The sequence below is a fragment of the Chroicocephalus ridibundus genome, chromosome Z, assembly GCF_963924245.1.
Source record: "Chroicocephalus ridibundus chromosome Z, bChrRid1.1, whole genome shotgun sequence".
NCBI lineage: Eukaryota > Metazoa > Chordata > Aves > Charadriiformes > Laridae > Chroicocephalus > Chroicocephalus ridibundus.
Window position 1 is genome coordinate 74715734 of NC_086316.1, and position 17769 is coordinate 74733502.

Here is a 17769-nt window from a genome sequence, read left to right on the forward strand (position 1 = left end):
TGCACAGGCTGTCGTCACGGCCCAGAACAAAGTAGCGATGTTAAATAGCTAAATAAACCTCCTGTCCCCGCAGGCGGTGGTCCTCAAAAGACAAAAAAATGTCCTTTGCGAGGGTGGCTGCGAGTGAAACGAGGTGCTGGTGGCCTCGCTGGGAGGGGTGGGCTGGCCTGGGGTGGTCCATGAGGATGGTGATGGGCAAGGGCATCGCGTGGGGCATGTTGAGCCCCTTGCCACGATGAACACGCTTGCAGAAAATTCAGTCCTTTCCCCTTTTTCCTTGGGCCTGCTTCAGCCCAAAATCCGTCCTAAAGTCACAAAATGTAACATACGTGGGAGCACGTTTGTGTTTATGAGTTTAGGTTCTTTTTTCCCTTTATGAAGGTTTTTTAGAGTGTGTGTCAGATCACGCTTTTCAGACTTTTCCCCCGCTCCGGCGGAGGGTTAGAGTTTCTTTTCTGCTGTGGGTAGAGAGCTGAATTCCTCATCTCGCATACACGTTTCTGGCTTTGTGAGCTTCGTGGTCAAATCAGAAGATCTGAGGATGCTGAATGACAGGCATTTCCCTCCTCACCCCAACCCCGGTACGGAGGGAGCAGCTGATGAAGTAAGTGCCGCTTTCACTATTAGGAAGAATCCTGGAAAATACTCAAAACCGAGTGGTCTTTTGGAGGCAATAGCCCTTGCTGCTGAAATTGGCCCCCTCAAATAAATCTGAGAGCTGTGAATTTGTTCCTTCCCTATCTGCCCCCCAGCAGTTGCGGGGTTATTTGAAGCCTGGCCTCTCTCTGTTAATAGGGCTCCTCTCAGGAGCTCAAGTAAGCTTGCAAAAGCACTGGAAATAAGTCTCTTCTAACCCGGCGTACTGCTTCCTGTTGTAAAATAAGACTTGATTAAATTTTCTGGCTCTCCCTTTTGTTGCTCACAGACATCCAAAACCTTCACTTCTTGGTGGAAAGAGGTACTTCGGGAATTACAACGAATGTTGAAACCTAAAGAATGTGGTTTGCCAAAACAATGTCGCAGACTTCCCCCCCCACCCCACCCCCTGCCGCCTTCCCCCCCCACTTAATATATCATTGCAAAACTTTGCTGCTGGAATAAAAACTCTTTCAGTGGGATGTGTTTTTTTCACCTCCCTTTTGGGCATTTGTGGTAATTCCTGCACAGGGAAAAATATGAATTTTTATCCTAATGGGGGGTCCCCCCGCCGGGTCAGGCCGACAGACCTGCACTATATCGGTGTGGCTCCGAGTTGGAGCGAGCAAGCCCTGCGGCTAGCACTGCCTGGCGCGGGGGCCACCGTCCAGCCCCCGTGGGCTCGCAGAGCTCCTGCTGGGCAGCTTTGCACCAGAGGATCGTCACGGTCACCCATTGGGGTTTTCTTGGTGGCACCCTCCCCAAGTTCTGCATCTGTGCAAAAGTCCTGGATTGTGATAACGAATATCCCCATGCTGAACTTCTCATTCAATTTTGAGTAGAAACCATTTCTCTCAGGTTAAATTTCCTCCTGGCTGTCACTGCTGCCTGGTGTGATTGGAAACTGGGGTCAGAATTAGATAAAAGATTTGCACAGAGGAAAAGGGAAGGATGTTAGATGGATGCTTAGAAACAAGTTGTTTTAGAGGGGTGGTCCTAAAATAGCCTGGACTGAAGGTGGAGAGAAACAGGGTGGTGAGGTGTGAAACACGGTGTCGGGGTTTGGGCGCTCAGTGTGAAGTGGGAGAAGCATTGCACACTGTTTGTGCTTTGTACATGGGTTACACGTAGATGGATTTTGACCCCTGCCTTGTTCTTCCATGTGAGGCACGCGTGCTTTTCGCGTTGGGTGATTTTCTTCATGTTCTGCAAATGTGACCTTGTTTGGGCTTCCCGGTACGAAGTGGGTCTCACACCTCGGGAGGAGCAGTGCAGAGGAGGAAAGTCGCTGCTGGGCAGGACTGAAGATTTTCAGAGAGCACTCAATGCAAATCAACCTGTAATAACCTAAAATTTTTATTTTGACATGTTGGTTTGCAAGTCAAAGTTCCAGTGCCACTTGGTTCATTCACATTTCTGAGATTTGTTGTCTAATTCAGAAGTATTGTTTTAAAAAGAGCCAGACATCTGAACTAATGATAACAAGCTGTGTCTCTGCAATTAACAGCAGCAGTGAAAACATTTTGAGCGCTGCCCTGTAACTTACAGCAACCACTGCAGAAAGTAAACATTATTTGTATTCCAGCGTGTGTGCTGGGCATGCTCTGCAGGCAAGTCTTGTCTGGTTGGGTTCTTGTTCTTCTTGTGAATCAGAAAATTGTGCATGGACCTAATAGGTTATAGCCCCGGTCTTCGCAGACTTCCTTTGGATGAATACATTGGGAATACTCTCATTAGGGGCATGGAGCAATTACCCCGTGTCTTTGTTAGGCAGTAGTGTAGCCTGAAGGGGAGGGGGTCTGTAGGATGAAGCTGCTCAGACCTGACCTCCACATTTATTGTTATTTTTGGGGTTCACTTTGTACTAGCTTTAGCGAGGTCCCATGGACTAAACGCTGATGGGCGTTCATCAGGAGCATACCCAAATCAAGACATTTTGGAAAATATACTTGGTAAAATCAGAGCAAGGGGATAGTTTTTCTGTTGTTGGTGGCAGTAGTGTTTCGGTCTAGATGTGGATTTAGGGGGATGACTGCACTCAGTCCCCGTGTCGCAGCTGTATTACCAAGAGGCAAGAAGCAACAAGTGTGTCTACCTTGCCCTGTCCTCAGGGGAGGGCACGACCACCTCTGGGCTACAAGAGGAAGACAAATTGATGCCTTATTTGGCAAAAGCCTAGGGAAGGTGTAAAACTCAACCTCACTCCAAGTCATCAAGAAGAGAGCAATTGCATCGAGAGCGACTGGTAACGAGGAGCAATTGCATAGGACACCAAACCAACAGCTTGTTCTTATGTCACCTGGAGCTTCAAGAGCCTGAGTGTCCCCAGAAGGGCAGGAATCATCGTGGCGGGAGAGACTGCGCCTGAAGAGGAGTAACACAGCGTGTGTCACGGAGTAATTGCAGGTGCTAATGCTCAGGTGTAACAGCAAAGTTAGAAAGCTGGTATCTATAATTTTTAAAGTGATAACTAGTCATTTTAAATGGCTCAGTTTCCTCATAACTAATGGTATTTGTGGGCAAGGCCATGCGTGCGGCTCACTGTGTGCAGCAGAGCTGTGAATTCACAGATGAGAACACTCAGTGCCATGGTGGTTGGACCAGATTGCACCACTGCTGTTTCTACGCTCTGCAGCTAAATGAGGAACAAATAGCATTTGTCTCCTTAATACCCGTTAGACTGTATCTAGGACCCAAACCCAAGAAGCACCGTGCACATCTGTCTCTTGGGACTTTTAGATGCGGTTGTGGGAGCCGCATGTTTAGTGAGATCAGGTCCTTTGTGAAGCGCGTGTCCAAAATCTCTGCAGTCTAAACGCAATGCCGCTCCTCTGTTCTGCTAGCACAGACAATAAATCAGCAAATCCCAAAGGATTTTATGTTGTCCCTTGGGAGCAGATGACCACAGTTTGAAAATCTGTTAGCTTTAGGGTGTCTGTCAGAGCTTGGGGGGTTCCCTAGGTGAGGACAAGCTGTGCAGCTCCTCAAGACATCCTCTTCAAATGTTTGTTCTGGCAGGGGAGGAGGCTCATTGTGGCCATTCACATCTTTCATCCATGTCCTAGGTGTTTCAGAGGTCCCTGCTCTGCTTGTCACTCTCCCAAAGCCTTGAACAGGCTTCTGTGGCATCTCTACAATGTGCAGGGCAGAGATGTGTCTTTTTTGTGCTGCGCCAGCATAATTGCAATGATCCAGCCTGTCGCCTTTCCACACCTGCGATGGGGGTGCAATTGAGCTGGGCTTCATCGTCTGCGGCGAGGATGCCTGTCCTTGCAATTTTAGAACTTAGGTATGAATGCCGTTCAGCCAAAGCCAGCCGGGGCATCTGGCTGCTCCCTGCGTGCAGCTCCCTTCCCTCGGGATGCCGTGCTCCTCTCTCTCAGCCCTATGGGGACGGGGGGCTGCCGACGGAAGCAGGAGCCTGGTCCCCTGCCACCACCACCAGCCTGGTCTTCTCCTGTCCCTGCCTCCGCGCTGCTGTGACCAGGGCAGAGCTCTGGGCTGGGTTTGAACACCTTGTCTTGAGGAGTTTTTGAAAGTTTGCTTTGGCAGGGGTAATTGAAAGCTGGACAGGTTCTCTCGCTGGGTTCATTTGTACTGTTGGCCAAATGTCTGTGCTAGCACCTGAGCAGGATACGGGTGGGAGGAAAGCTGTGGCGATGCTTGGTGTTGCCTGATCCCAGGTGTAAGGTGTTTGTGAAACTAATACTCAAAGCCAGTGGCTTCACCACCTTAGACCTTGTAGCAACTCTGTGGGACAAGACGTGCTGTTGGCCCTGTTTTTTTTTTTTGTGGAAAGACTTATCTGGGGTGCTGCGAGGGATCTGTAGCACAGCAAGGGAAAAAGAATTCAGTTCTCCCAAATTCAAAGCTGCATCATTGCGTCAGTACCAGGTGGAGTGAGGTGTCTCACCAGGCTTTAGTCATGGTCCTGTGTTGCAAGACTGAGCTGAATCCCGTCTCCCAGCAAAAGCCACAAGCAGGCAGTGGGTCCAGGAAAACACAGCAGAGATCCTCCCTCTGCTCCCTTTCCGCCTTTACTGAGAGTTCAGGATTTCACGGTGGGCAGAGAGGTCTTGCCATGGGGTATCCTGCTAGCCGTGCTGGAGGGCTGTTTGCCCAGGGGCTCTCGCAGATTTCAGCGCTGGGGCATTTGCTGCTGTTGGTCTGAAATTCTTGGTGGTTTGGTGTCTCTGATGAACAGCGAAGATCAGACCTTGCCCTGTCTGTTTGCTGCTACCGTTGCTTCTCCGAGATGTTGGTGTGGTGCTGTGGTGTGTTGCACAGATTGACAGCAGCCAGCCTGCCAGCAGCGTGAGCATCGCCGCCCTGGGCACCTGCCGTGTGATGCTCAAAGCTACCTGCAGTTTTAATCCAGAGGAGGATCAGGTCTAATCAGCACCAAACATGGTTGTACTGGCTTAGAAAAGGCCACAGAAACATACCTTGAAATTTAACTTCCAAATTCGTCTTTCCTTCAGGATTTCAGTGGGTCAAGTTGCATTCCTTGCTATAAATTTAATGGAAAAATATGCGATAGGCAAAAAAAAAAACCTGTGTTCAGAGTTTTGTTCTCCAGATAGCTGCCACTTTGGCTATCCTGAAGAAAATCTGGTGTGGCATAGAGGGCCTGAGACTCAGGGAGGTGCTGCTTGACCTTGGCCACAAGCCGAGGGATGAGCATTGCTCAACCTTGAAAGGGAGGCTGGAGCCCTCTTGCATACCCCAAACTGTTCAAATGCACTCCCTGGGTGTTATTAGTCTCTTGGCTCCATGACTGAGTTTTCCTTTGCCCTTTCTGCCTTTCTTCCTCCTGATTATTAAGGCAGGCAGAGAACATCATGTCCCTTGCCCATGCCGTCACCTGCAGAGCCCGGGGCAGGAAAGGGCTTGTTGGTGACGAGATGCTGGATAAAGCATGTTCCTGGTGTGCTGTAGCTCCATGCCCACAAGAGTATGTTGCAGCAGCAGCTGGGTTTCCCAGCGGCATTGCTTTCTGGTGAGATAAATTGTGGTTGGAGAGCTTAGTCCCGTGGGGAGGCGCAGGAGGGGGCTGCTGTGGGGTGTCCCTGCAGCCCCGAGGTGGTGGAACCTCTTGAAAACTTGTCTGCAGCAAGGTTTGCCCAAGACTTTGTAGCCCAGCATTTTCCTTTGCCCGTGTGCATTAAGGCAGACTTGACTCCTGCCCGAAGACACGGCAATCTGTGAAAAGTACCCCAGGTGCTTGCCAAAATCTGTGCTCAGTGGGCTGGGTGTTCTCACATGGTGAGGGTTTCGTGAGGAGCCGTGCGCCCTTCCATCAGTCACTATCTGTTAGTCATTAGCTTGCCCTGCCGTACCTGAAAAGCAAGTTGGCTCATTTGCCGGTGTCGTGGAGAGACGGTTTGTTAAGTTTAGCTTTTAAGTCCCCCTTGGGGCTGGAGCTTTCAGTTCTGCGAGGATCCGCACTGCCCTTCATCTTTCCAGCCAAAAGAAGATTAAGTTTCAAGACGTTTTACCATGCCAGAGTCTTTCAGAGAAGAGAATAAAAATTAGTGGTGTGTCTGTCCTGCTGAGGACATTACAGGGCCCGGGGGGGGCCAGGCAGGGGCTCTGGAAGCAGTCTTCTGGGCTGAGGTTTCTCCTCCGTGCCCCGGTGAGCGGCACGATGGGCTGGCTGGCCAGGTGTCCGTGATGCTCTGCGTGTATCATTTCCAAAGCACTTTCTGATCTATCAGGATGAAAAGGTTCTGGAGAAATGCTAAGTAGTAGTATTAGTGTAGAATAAACATACTTCTTCAGTATTTCTGATCCTAAAGTGGATCCAGATGCTTTCTTATGGCTGCTGGGTCTGCTTTGTTTTTTCTGTAGCTCAATGTGGCCGTCTGCATTTGTTCAAGTGAGATGGGATGTCAGAGAGCTTGTCACAGCATGCTCTTGTCAAGTCCGTAAACCTTTCTATTTATACATGCACACACACAAATACATATACATAAATGAAAGAATGACTGGCTTACTCTAAGATGCCGTTTCTGAGTCTGACACTTCACACGTGTGCTAAGGAACTTGGAATAAACTCAGCGAGTTTATCGTTTTTTATGATCACAGCAATCAGTTCAGCTGTGTAGGGGAGAAATGGGATTTGGCTGTGTAACTTGAAATAGTCTCCAAAGGAAGTGGACGTGTCCGAATCTTCATAGCTCTGATACAAAAAGCCTGTTAAATGCCTCTTGATACCAGCCACCAGTTGCGTTTTCCAACCTGTGGTTGAGCTTTGCAAGAGGTAACTTTCCAGCTCTTGCTCCAAGCATAAAATTGTTTTCCCTGGGCTTTAAGGATCATTAACATTTTCATGGTTTCTCCCCTACAGAGAAGAACGAGTCTGCCCCACTGCTTAAGGGTGGTGTTTTATGTGGGCTGGGGTTTTACCAGAGCTGGTGCCAGGGTGAGATCAAAGTGTCAGGAGCCGCCGGGTGGTCGGTCCTTCTGTGCACGCCAGTGGGAGATGTTTCCAAGCCGATGTTTCGGTGGTGTTTTAGACCCTGCTTGGGGAGATGACACTGCAGCCTCTGAGGGGACGCACAGCTGTGCCCAGGAGACTTGACGCTGCCTTGCAAAGACAGAAAATGTGGATGGGTGTTTTGCTGGTGAAATGTTTTGTTTTGGTAACTAATACTAATAGATGTATGATCAGCTGGTAAAATCACTTCCATTCTTAAAATGAGGGATAATAGGATTTGTTACCTGTTGTTGTTGCTTGCTGGCACTAGGAGTAGCTGCCCAAGGCTTATTAGCTGGTGTCTGAGATCCAGGGCTTTCATGGAATCCTGCTCCATCCCCTGCCAACCAGAATGGGGAATAGGAAGTTTTAGAGTCTCAGTTTCCAATAAATTTGGATCAATCAGAGCTGTATTAGGAATATTTTTGCTCCATGAGCCTTCTCCATCCAAGCTGAAGACCATGTTCAAACTATGCGACAGCTTGTAGGTTGCAGCTGATGCCCCGTATCTGTGCCGAGAGCCGTGTACACACGTTGGCTCTGGTCCGGCCCTGCCTGATGGTGATTGCCAAAATTGCTCAGAGTGCTCTGCAGGGAACACATCTGAAAAAAGGCTTGTCTGTGTTGCGCACGTTAAACCCCCTGGGAAGGGGGATTTCGGGTCCTGTCTTGCTTTTGCACAGTTTTCTGCAGTCTAGAGGCTGTATAATTACATTTCATTGAATCCATCCTGTTATTCCCTTCTGGCACAGGATACTCCTGGGTTGGTAGAAAGTAATTAAAAATCTGAAGGTTCTCACTCATTTAACACAACCTTTCCTGTCTTTTGTCCAGTGTTAGGAGCTTGCTGTGCTTCCATGGGGTTTTTTGGTTTCTTACTTACATGGGGGAAGAAATGGCAGAGGAAAAGGAAGCCAGCTAAGTAGGCAGCATGTACTTGGCAGAACTTAAAAGCTGGCTCAGGCTCCTTGGTTAACAGCCCTGTCTTGGGAGCAAGGGCTTGTACAGCAAATGACCACAAATTCTTGGTATATTAGTTTCTTATCTTGTCATATGAGCTCGGTGTTACACCAGCTCTGTTTTCCCAGCATGGGGTGCCTGGTCTTTGGTTCGAAACAAACTCTGAGATAACGATGCCACTCATTGCATCACTGGTACCAGCTGGTTTCACCCTGTCCGGAAATACCTGACATCATCTGGTGATCTGGTGTATGTGATCACTGGCTGCCATGCAAAGGTAATTGCTCACTGACCCAGAGAAGACATTTCTTTTTTTTTTTTTTTTTTTTTTTCTTTCCTTCCCCTGGAAACTTATTGTGTGCTTTGAACTGCCGAGAAGTACTCAAGAAGACATAAACCCGTGAGTTACTACAGGCTGCACGCCTGGAACGTGTAGGCCATCCCGACATATGGAGTAAATCAGCACGGCTCCGCTGGCTGCGGCACAGCTGCATCTATTACTGCTCGCTCTAACCCTGCTCCAGACTGTACGGATGGCTGTCGGTGGACAGTGGAGAGAAAAAAAACCAAACCCTCCCTTCTTTATTCCCACTTCAGAGCTTTACGCTTTATGAACAGAATAAACGTGCTACAAGTGGAGGTGAAATTGTAAAATATTTTTGCCTCTATGAAATTACTTTATTTGGACATATGCTAAGTTCCCTCTCATTCCGCTTGGTTCCTGAATCAAGTAGTTGATTAATGCACACACTTTGTTAGTGGCACTCAGAAATACATCAGGGATTAGTTCAGAGATCGGTGTTTTAAAAAAAAAAGCAAAACCAAAAAACAAACAACCCACATAACGTGCACCTGCACAAAACGAAGTCAGGCAGGACCGGCTGCGTGGAAAGAGGGTGGGCAGCACCCCTGTGAGCCACGGGACCGCAGGAAGAGGAGCTGCTCTTCTGTTTCCCCGTGCCAGGAGAAGCAACGCTATCAGGCTGATGTATGATGGATCAGAGTGCAGTGGTATTGCTGCGAGCAAAAGTCATGAATTTTAATCAACTTTACTGGCTGCCTTGAAATTTGAGTTGAAAGATAAATGTGAAAAACAGGCAGCCCATATTGTTTCTGGAACAGAACTGCCCCTTTTCTGTTGATTAAAAGAATTTTTCTTTTAACTTGATAATCAAAAATACTTCCATCTTAGTTCTCGAATTTTTTTTTTTTTTTAGGCTAACCCTTCAGGTCCTGCCAGCCCCAGGTGCCTCCCTGAGCCAAGTGTCACCTTGTGGCCACCCAGACGGTGGCTGACCTTGGCTACAGAGACTTTCCAACCAGCGGGGCTCATTGGCTCGTCAGTCATTTTGAAAAAGATGGTTTTAGGGCTTTTAGGGCTTTATTTAAATATTCTTAATGTTTAAAAAAAAGACTTGGCTGGTGAAAACTGCTGAGTGGACTGTCCGGGGAGTTGGAGTCCGGTTTATATTCATTGGGGAAATTTGGCACAGCCAACATACTTATCCTTTCCCTCTGTTGCTCCAGGGCTGCTTTTAAGGTTCTGTAGTTGCCATATTCATTTGGGTATCAGTCTTCCTAATTAAGTGATTTAAATGCCAACATTGTCTGGGGGGATGCATCTAAGCTTCGGGAAGAAGTGGACTGAAACTACCAGCTCGTGTCCCTGAACAGAAACACACACCCATCGACTTATTTCCAGCCACTGCCAGGCTGGTCCAGATTACTTTGAGTAATTGAGAGTGTTTTCCTCACTCCTCTGTACAGAAATTTCCTTCAGGGGTTATCATAGCTGCTTTTCCTGTTTTGCCATTAAGTCACCTCTGTGCAGGAATAACTTCGAAGAGTTGTATTTAAGGCCAAACAACCTTTAAGAAAGGGAAGGGGAAAATTAACCTACAAGCACCGGGGAGGGGGAAAAAAAGGGTGGAAGACTCCTGAGTTGCTCCTCCTCTCTCAGCCGCAAGTGCTGTGTTATTTTCTCTTAGCATCTTCCATGGTTCAGCTCCACACCTAGTTTCTCGTCTCCTCTGATAGCTGTGGGTTCAGCAACTGCTTTGTATTAGTGAATAGTTCATTGCAGCTGCAGCAGAGACTTATTTGATGCTCTGGGAAATTCTTGCCGCTTTCGCCAGTGAGAAAGGCAATATGTTTTGGGGGCCTAAATTAGTGTGAAAGGGCACATACAAACCTGCTAAGTACAAATTCCAGCTTGTTTGTACTCTCAGTTGGTTACACCCTTGGCTCAGAACCCAAATATTTCAAGAATTTGGGTTGAGGTATATGCTTTCCCAAAAGAGGCATGAAGTTAGATTCCCCTTTTGCATCAGTGGGTGCAGTATCTGTAAGGTCACTGAGTATTTTCTTGAAGCAGAAATGTCAATTCCTTCAAGGCATGTCCAGAGACTTTGGGAGGGGAGGAGATGCTTTGCCGTGGTACGGGAACCTGGTGGCTGCTCCTCGTGCAGCTGAGATGACTTGGCTCTTGCTTTGATTGGAATACGCCTGCTGTAAAGGAAACCCACCTTATTTTCATGTCCCTTATGGGAGCCGGGATGCCTTATAGGGCCACGCTTTGCTGTACTGAGGCCATCGTCGCTCCGCCTGCTACCCTGGTGGCTGATTTTTTTTTTTCCCCTGAGGCCTTCAAAGCATGTATGTACGCCAAAAGCAGAAGATTAGTTTCACTAAGGAGGCTCATTTCAGATGCAAATGCTCCATGGGCTGCTGCACAAATGCAGCCTGCCTGATTTTTAATTTTTTAAAAATTTTATTTATTTATTTTAATGCCCCACTGGAAGCACTCTCTGCTTTGCTTTGCTTGCTCCACCTTTCCATGTTGCTGCGCTGCGGGCCTGGAGGTTGGGGTGGTAGGAACCCGTTTGGTGGCATTTACCAGTTGTCATATTACACCATGGTGGGATCAGCCTGGATGGCTGGTAGGGCTGTTACTGTGCCTGATGTTATTCCTGGTATTATTTCATAGAATCATAGATTGGTTTGGGTTGAAAGGGACCTTAGAGATCATCCAGTTCCAACCCCCCTGCCATGGGCAGGGACACCTCCCACCAGACCAGGTTGCTCAAAGCCCCATCCAGCCTGGCCTTGAATTTCCCTCTAATACTGAAGGAAAAGAGTGTTTGCCGATGCCTCGAGGTGTCCAAAAGCATCCAGGCGCCAGGTCGTCATCTGCCTGAGAGGGTGGATGAAGGTCACGGGATGCAGCATTGGGGTGAAGGGGTGGGTTGCGGGCACCGCCAGGAAAGCAGTTGGTAATCCCCGCGCATCCCTTTCCTTGCAGTTACCTGGCCGAGCAGTGCTGGAATGGCGGCTTCGTCTACCTGATCATGTTGCGCCGCATCAAGCGCAAAGCCCCTCTTCCTCCCTCCAACGGCAACAACAGCAACAGTTGCGACCCCAAAGCCAAGCCCAGCCCGGAAGCTGGTGAGCGAGCCGCTCAAAATGGGAAAAGGACCAGGAAGTTTGGGGTCATCACCAGAACGCCAGGGAGCAAGGAGAGCAAAGAAAAGCCTGGCTCGGAGCATGGGAACGGGCACTGCACTCCGATGGAGGTGGAGGTTGCTCAGCCGGAGACCTCTGAAGCAGAAAGTAACGGGGAAGAGCAGCTTCGGGGACCGGGGGGACAGTACCGGTGCCGGCTGTCGGATGGCGGGGTGCCAGACATTGGTGACCAGTCTGCCCAGGTACGTTTGCTTTGGGGTTTTTCTAGAGAAGTAAGCAGCAGGCTTGCAAGCAAATTAAAGGAATTTCTCAAGCGATTTCCTTGGGTTTGGTGCACCATCCTTGGTGTCTGTGGGACAACCCAAGCTGTTGGGGTGCTGGGCCGTGTGGTGGGGTGCAGAACAGCGGGGCAGGAGGGTTAGGTAGTTAAATAATAATTGTGAGAAACCTCTGTCATGCTCCATCTGTGGTGAAGGAGAAGGTCCTTATGTCCCTGACCTGTCAGGGTTGGCCTCAGGATTTGTTCTGCTGAGACAACTGGTGACCTTATGACACCGGGGCAGGAGGTGTCAGTGGAAGATGGTCATTTTGTCCTTTGGGACTTCATCTTTAGCTCTTTCTGAGCTTGATGGTACCTTAAAGCGCATTTTAAAATTGGAATTGAAGCTTTCCTTCTTGCTGCACCAGACCACGGTGCATTTATTTGTATTACAAAACTTGCTTGGCCAGTGTTTGGGGACCACATGGAAGTTATTGTGAATTTTGCTCCGAGTTGATGAGATGGACGATTTATTAATGTTTGGGACGACAGTGGGATTGGGGCTTTCATTGATTCTCTCTTCATCCTAATGGAGATCTCGGGGTTTGGTGCCTGGATAGAATTGCAGCGTTGCTGGATGGAGAAAAATAACCCGAGCCTTGGTCAGGTTTCAGTGTGCATCCATCACCAGAAGAGCCGTCTGCCAATCTTTCCAGAGACACTGATAGTATAAACAGATGAACGCTGCTGTGTTAGGCTTGGGGCTTGCTGCAGCAGCTGGTTTTGGTTTTAAGACTTCAAAGCTGGTGGCAGAGCAGTATGAGTGGACATCTCATCACTAAATTCTGTTGAGGAAAGCACGGGTTTAAACATGGCCTCTGGATCTGTGACCCCCAGTACTATGGCAGGGTGGCGGTGATGGTGGTTGTTAACTCAAACTAATTTAACTTAAAGTACATTGGAGGGGCTAAACCAAATTTAAAAAAATGCTGCTCTTAAAAAAGTGTAATTGAGAAAACCTGCTCTTCCCATCAGTGGGACGTGTTGGGTTGCATGGTGCAACAGGAAGGGGAGGATGTTTGTGTATTCTTTTTGCAAGCCTTGTCATTGCAGTCATTCTGAAAGAGTTTATAAATAAAATAATAAAAGGTTAAAAATAAATAAATAAATCCTTCAGTATTTTGAAAGCTCTGTTCCACATAAAATCTTCTTGAGTCTGTTCTGAAGATGTTTAATTAAACATATGTTATAAATAAAGATGATCAGAGTTTGTCTTGAGGAAGTGGAAAGCCAAAGTGTGTGTGTGTGTGTGTACATACATATACATACATATATATATATATATATATATATATATATAAAAAAGAAACTCTTGATCCAGAGCCATCTCATGCTAGTGTTACCTTGATGTTTTGAGTCAATTTGGTCTGAGAAGTAAGTTGTTAAATTCAGAACATATATGTATCAATGTGAGCAATAAATACATTTTTAATGCAAAGCATATACAAGGTGGCTTTGTAAAACGTAAAAGCGTAGTTGAGTCACTGGAAATTTAAGAGCTATAATCTGCTCAGTTGTGGTGTATCTGTCAAGAAGCCTGTTGGGAGGCACAGTCATTTAGTAAAATTGCTTCTCTCTCTCTCCTAATATTTTTTCCCCCGTTAATATTTTGCTTAGAGATATGACCTCTGTATGTGTCAGTATTAATTACATTTTCCTGACATCTGAATGAGGAGAAATGTGAATAGCTGGAGCCTGAATAGCATGCCTTGCTCGTCCTTTGCTTTTTAAGCACGAGGGGCCTTACAGAAGCTCATCACTTTAGCATCCATGGGGTAGCTGCTATAGGAGTAATGAGCAGCTGATTTCAGCTTTTTAATAAGTATTGAATACTGATTGTGAATAAAATTTTAAAAATTATTTGAACCCTGAAAAAAAAATAAAAATATATATATAGGCAAGGAGTAAAGACACTTGGGAGCCGCAAATCTCACTTTCAGCTCTGTTTTGAAAGCGTGACCTGGCACTCAGGCATGTGAGATCCAGTTGTGTCAGGAGCCTTTTGAAAACGGCATCCAGGATGTCGTGTCAGAAGCTGCAGCCTCCTTCCAGGCTTCAAAGCGCGAGCCAAACCTCTCGTAGCCGCGGGATGAGTTATCTCTTCCTGAGCGGGGACAGGGTGCATTGGGAGGGCTGCAGGCGAAGCGGCTCCATCTCTGCTGCCCTCCATCCCTCGCCGTCTCCTCCATGCGTAGACTAATGGAATATCCAGGGCTCCCAGCCCTGCACCTTTGGGGAGCGCTATATTCGCTTCGAGAGGACGAGAGCCAGCCTGCGGCGGGCTGGAGGTTGGCTGCAGGTGGGAGGAAAGGCTTCGAGAAGCTGCTCGGCGAGCGGCGTGGATACTGGAGGACCACCCTGGCCTTCCCTACCGCCCTGGTCCTCCCCACCACTCCTTCCCTCTCCCCTGCCCCGGGACGCAGGTTGGGGAATTACTGAACCTGGAATATAGACTCCAGGAAACATCTCTTTTTCTCCCTGTAGAAAGTTAGTTTGAAGTTGCCGTAACACAAACAACGGGAGAAGAGGTTGGGTCATAGAATCATAGAATCGTTAGGGTTGGAAGGGACCTTAAAGATGATCCAGTTCCAACCCCCCTGCCATGGGCAGGGACACCTCCCACTAGATCAGGTTGCTCAGAGCCCCATCCAGCCTGGCCTTGAACACTTCCAGGGATGGGGCTTCCACCACCTCTCTGGGCAACCTGTGGCAGTGTCTCATCACCCTCATGGTGAAGAACTTCTTCCTAACGTCCAGTCTGAATCATCCCATCTCTAGTTTTAATCCATTCCCTCTAGTCCTACCATTACCCGACATCCTAAAAAGTCCCTCACCAGCTTTCTTGTAGGCCCCCTTAGGATACTGGTAGGCCACTATAAGGTCTCCTCGGAGCCTCCTTTTCTCCAGACTGAACAACCCCAACTCTCTCAGTCTGTCCTCATAGGAGAGGTGCTCCAGCCTCTGATCATCCTCGTGGCCCTTCTCTGGACATGTTCCAGCACGTCCATATCTCTCTTGTAGTAGGGGCTCCAGAACTGGACGCAGTACTCCAGGTGGGGTCTCATGAGAGTGGAGTAGAGGTGGAGAATCGCCTCCCTTGACCTGCTGGCCACACTTCTCCTGATGCAGCCCAGGATACAATTGGCTTTCTGGGCTGCAGGTGCACACTGACGGCTCATGTTGAGCCTCTGGTCTACCAGCACCCGCAAGTCCTTTTCTTCAGGACTACTCTCAAGCCAGTCACTGCCCAGCCTGTATCGGTGCTTGGGATTGCCCCGACCCAGATGGAGGACCCCAGATGGGGTCGAATCTGCATGTCTTCAAGCACTGCTGTACTGAACCTGGCAGCCGGCTCAGGGCCGGTGCCCTGGGGATGCCGTGCTGGCAGTGCTTTTGAGGCATCCACGTGTCTTCAGTGTCGTCTGCTGTCAGGGCACCATCTCTCCCACGGGTGTGGGGTTGTCCTCCCTTTTCTTGCTGCCTGCTCCTAATACCAGCAATGCTGAGTCGCGAAACAAGAGGCGAGACGGATGATGTTTGTCAAGTGAACCTGCCAGGAGATTCCCGTGTTTCTGGTTTGCGTGCGTGTGTCAGTCCCCTCCTTCAGGCTTGCTTTCATCTCCCAGATCTTGGTCTGTCTCTCCTCTGCACTTGGCACAGCTATTGCTGTGTATAAAGATATCTGCCAGGCTGTTTGGTGGTGTGTAACCCTCAGTAAATATTGTACCTGTCAATTAGCAGGCAGCATTTAATGTTTACAGGTGGTTAAGCTGTCCTGCAATATGTTTAGGATGAACCTAAATGGTGGTGGTGATTCGAAGCAGCAAGGCTGTGTCTGCCTGGCAGCAAGATCTGGAAGGTCTGCGAAGCAGACGTGACCTTGGAGAGGGGACCCAGGCTGGCTGCAGTGGGAGTCGTGGGCAGTGATTTGAGACCGGGCAATCTCTGAGCCGGAGTAATGATCCGTCACTTCCTGGGAAGATTGGGGAGCTTAAATGCAGAAATCAAAGTTTACTTCTTCCATTCAGCAGGCTGAAACGGGGCGGTGTTTTGTAGGCCAGTAATTACTAAGGCGCAGAAGAAAGAGTTGTGTGGGGAGGGGCTGCTGGAGTCAGCTGAAAAATGGCAAAGAAAAGGAGACTGTGGGGTTTCTTCACAATACACCAATTTTATGGTTTCATTGTGTTTAGCAGTAGGACAGAATCCCTCGGTTTTGTCTCAGTTTCTCTATCACGGTGTTTTTGGAAGAGCCGTGGACCACTTCCTTAGCTGTTCAGCCCCTCAGGAGTACCCAGGGGTGGCCAGGTACAGCGGGCACAGGCAGGGGTCAGAAGTAGGACTGTGAGGATTGTAAGGACCAGGGGTCACAAGTGTGTGGGGCGGGAGTGTTGTTTCCAAAGGAGACTTGACATGATCCAGACCTGGCTGGCGAGACAAGAGACAGAAGAAGCTGGGCTGGAGATGAAGTGCACCAGAGCAGACCGGCCGCCTTTGCTTCCTCCGGCCCCAGCGGGATGCTCTGAAAAGTCTTTAAAACACCACCCGTTAAAAGCGAAAACAAGACACCTCCAGAAACCCCGTGAATCCTCTTGCTTCTGTATGAGCATCCGGATTAGTAAGGGATTGAAATCCAGGTCCAAATTTAGCAGTCACTGGCGGAAACCGTGTAAAGAAGGCTGGGCAGAGTAAAAGTGCTGTAATAGCGAAGGGAGGCAGGTGGAGAGGGGCTGGGGGGGCAGCAGGTGGGCATTTCCCCATGGGGAGAAGCTGGTGGCGTGGGTGGAGGAGTGCAGCCCCGCAGCCTAGGGCCATGGTGGGATGGATGCCTTTCCAGGATGGAAACAAGTCAGCGTCTGGTGGCCCCCTAAGGTGTGTCTGGTGTTTTTCTGAGTCGGTGTACCATCGTCGTCTTTTGTTCAGGCCTGTGACTGCTTTCTTATTGAGATGGCTTGTCTCAGGAAAGTCTGAATGCTTTTGAATTGCATTTTGCTTTGTATTTAGGAAGGGCTGACTGCCTTTCTATCACAATATTTACCAATTAGCATTGGTGAATGCCAGCCTTACCTTGCCTTTTGGTTAATGGAAAATGTTCCTTATCTTGCCAAGCAGAAGAGGAAGGCTAATGGCATGTTACAGGAATCAAAACATGAGGCTTGAAATAATGTACTGGCTTTAAGCATTTTACTTTTTTTTTTTTTTGACGTGATGGAGGAAAGAAAGGTTCTCATCCACTTGCTCTACCAAAATGAAAACCTTGCTGTGAGCAAGGTACTTACAAGGGTAAATACTGACAGCTCCACTGAAGCTACTGAAGCTAAGTTGCTTTATGTCAAGTTCTTTTGGCAACCTAAGCAGCAATTATTGTTTCATCAAGGCTTTTATGGGACTCCCATATGATGCATGTCTTAGACATAAATAACTCTGTTTTTAGTTTTTAATGTAGATACCTTTAGTCACGTAAAGGTCTTCCTCAGAATCTGTTTCTGTTCGTCTTTTTATCTGTTGTGCTTGCTTCCAACTTTCATTAACACGAATCCTGGGGCTATCTACTGTCTTGAAGTTTTAATGTGCAGTGTGATAAGCACATCTTCCCTCTCTCTTGCCTGTTTTGGGTTGTAAACTCTCTTAAGGGACAAGGGCTGTCTTTTAATTGTAGCTGTACTGCGCTGACAAAACTTGGCCTTGCTATTGCTTGGGGTTTTAGGAGGCGCTTTGATGTATCTAGTAGTGAAATTACAGTTAATTTTTTTTGCTGCCAGTTATGTTCCGCCTTGCCATAAAAAAACCGTCATCACAACTTTCTGGGGTTAAGTCTTACTCGCTGCCAAATTTTTTCAACTGACTTAAGATTTTATTTTTTTTTTTGCCTTTCTTTGCTGAGAATTAAGCGATAGCTACAGCTGAGGTAGCTGTG

The 17769-nt window shown here is 48.2% G+C and overlaps 1 protein-coding gene across 3 annotated transcripts in view; it reads left to right on the plus strand.

Annotated features, from left to right (window-relative positions):
- The window catches only part of PDZD2 (PDZ domain containing 2), a 213893-nt gene that overhangs the window by 128370 nt on the left and 67754 nt on the right, over positions 1 to 17769 (plus strand). For all 3 annotated transcript variants that reach the window (XM_063320537.1, XM_063320536.1, XM_063320538.1), the window contains one exon: positions 11376 to 11778. In XM_063320537.1, the coding sequence (XP_063176607.1) occupies positions 11376 to 11778 (403 nt within the window). The remainder of the gene's footprint in view (positions 1 to 11375; positions 11779 to 17769) is intronic.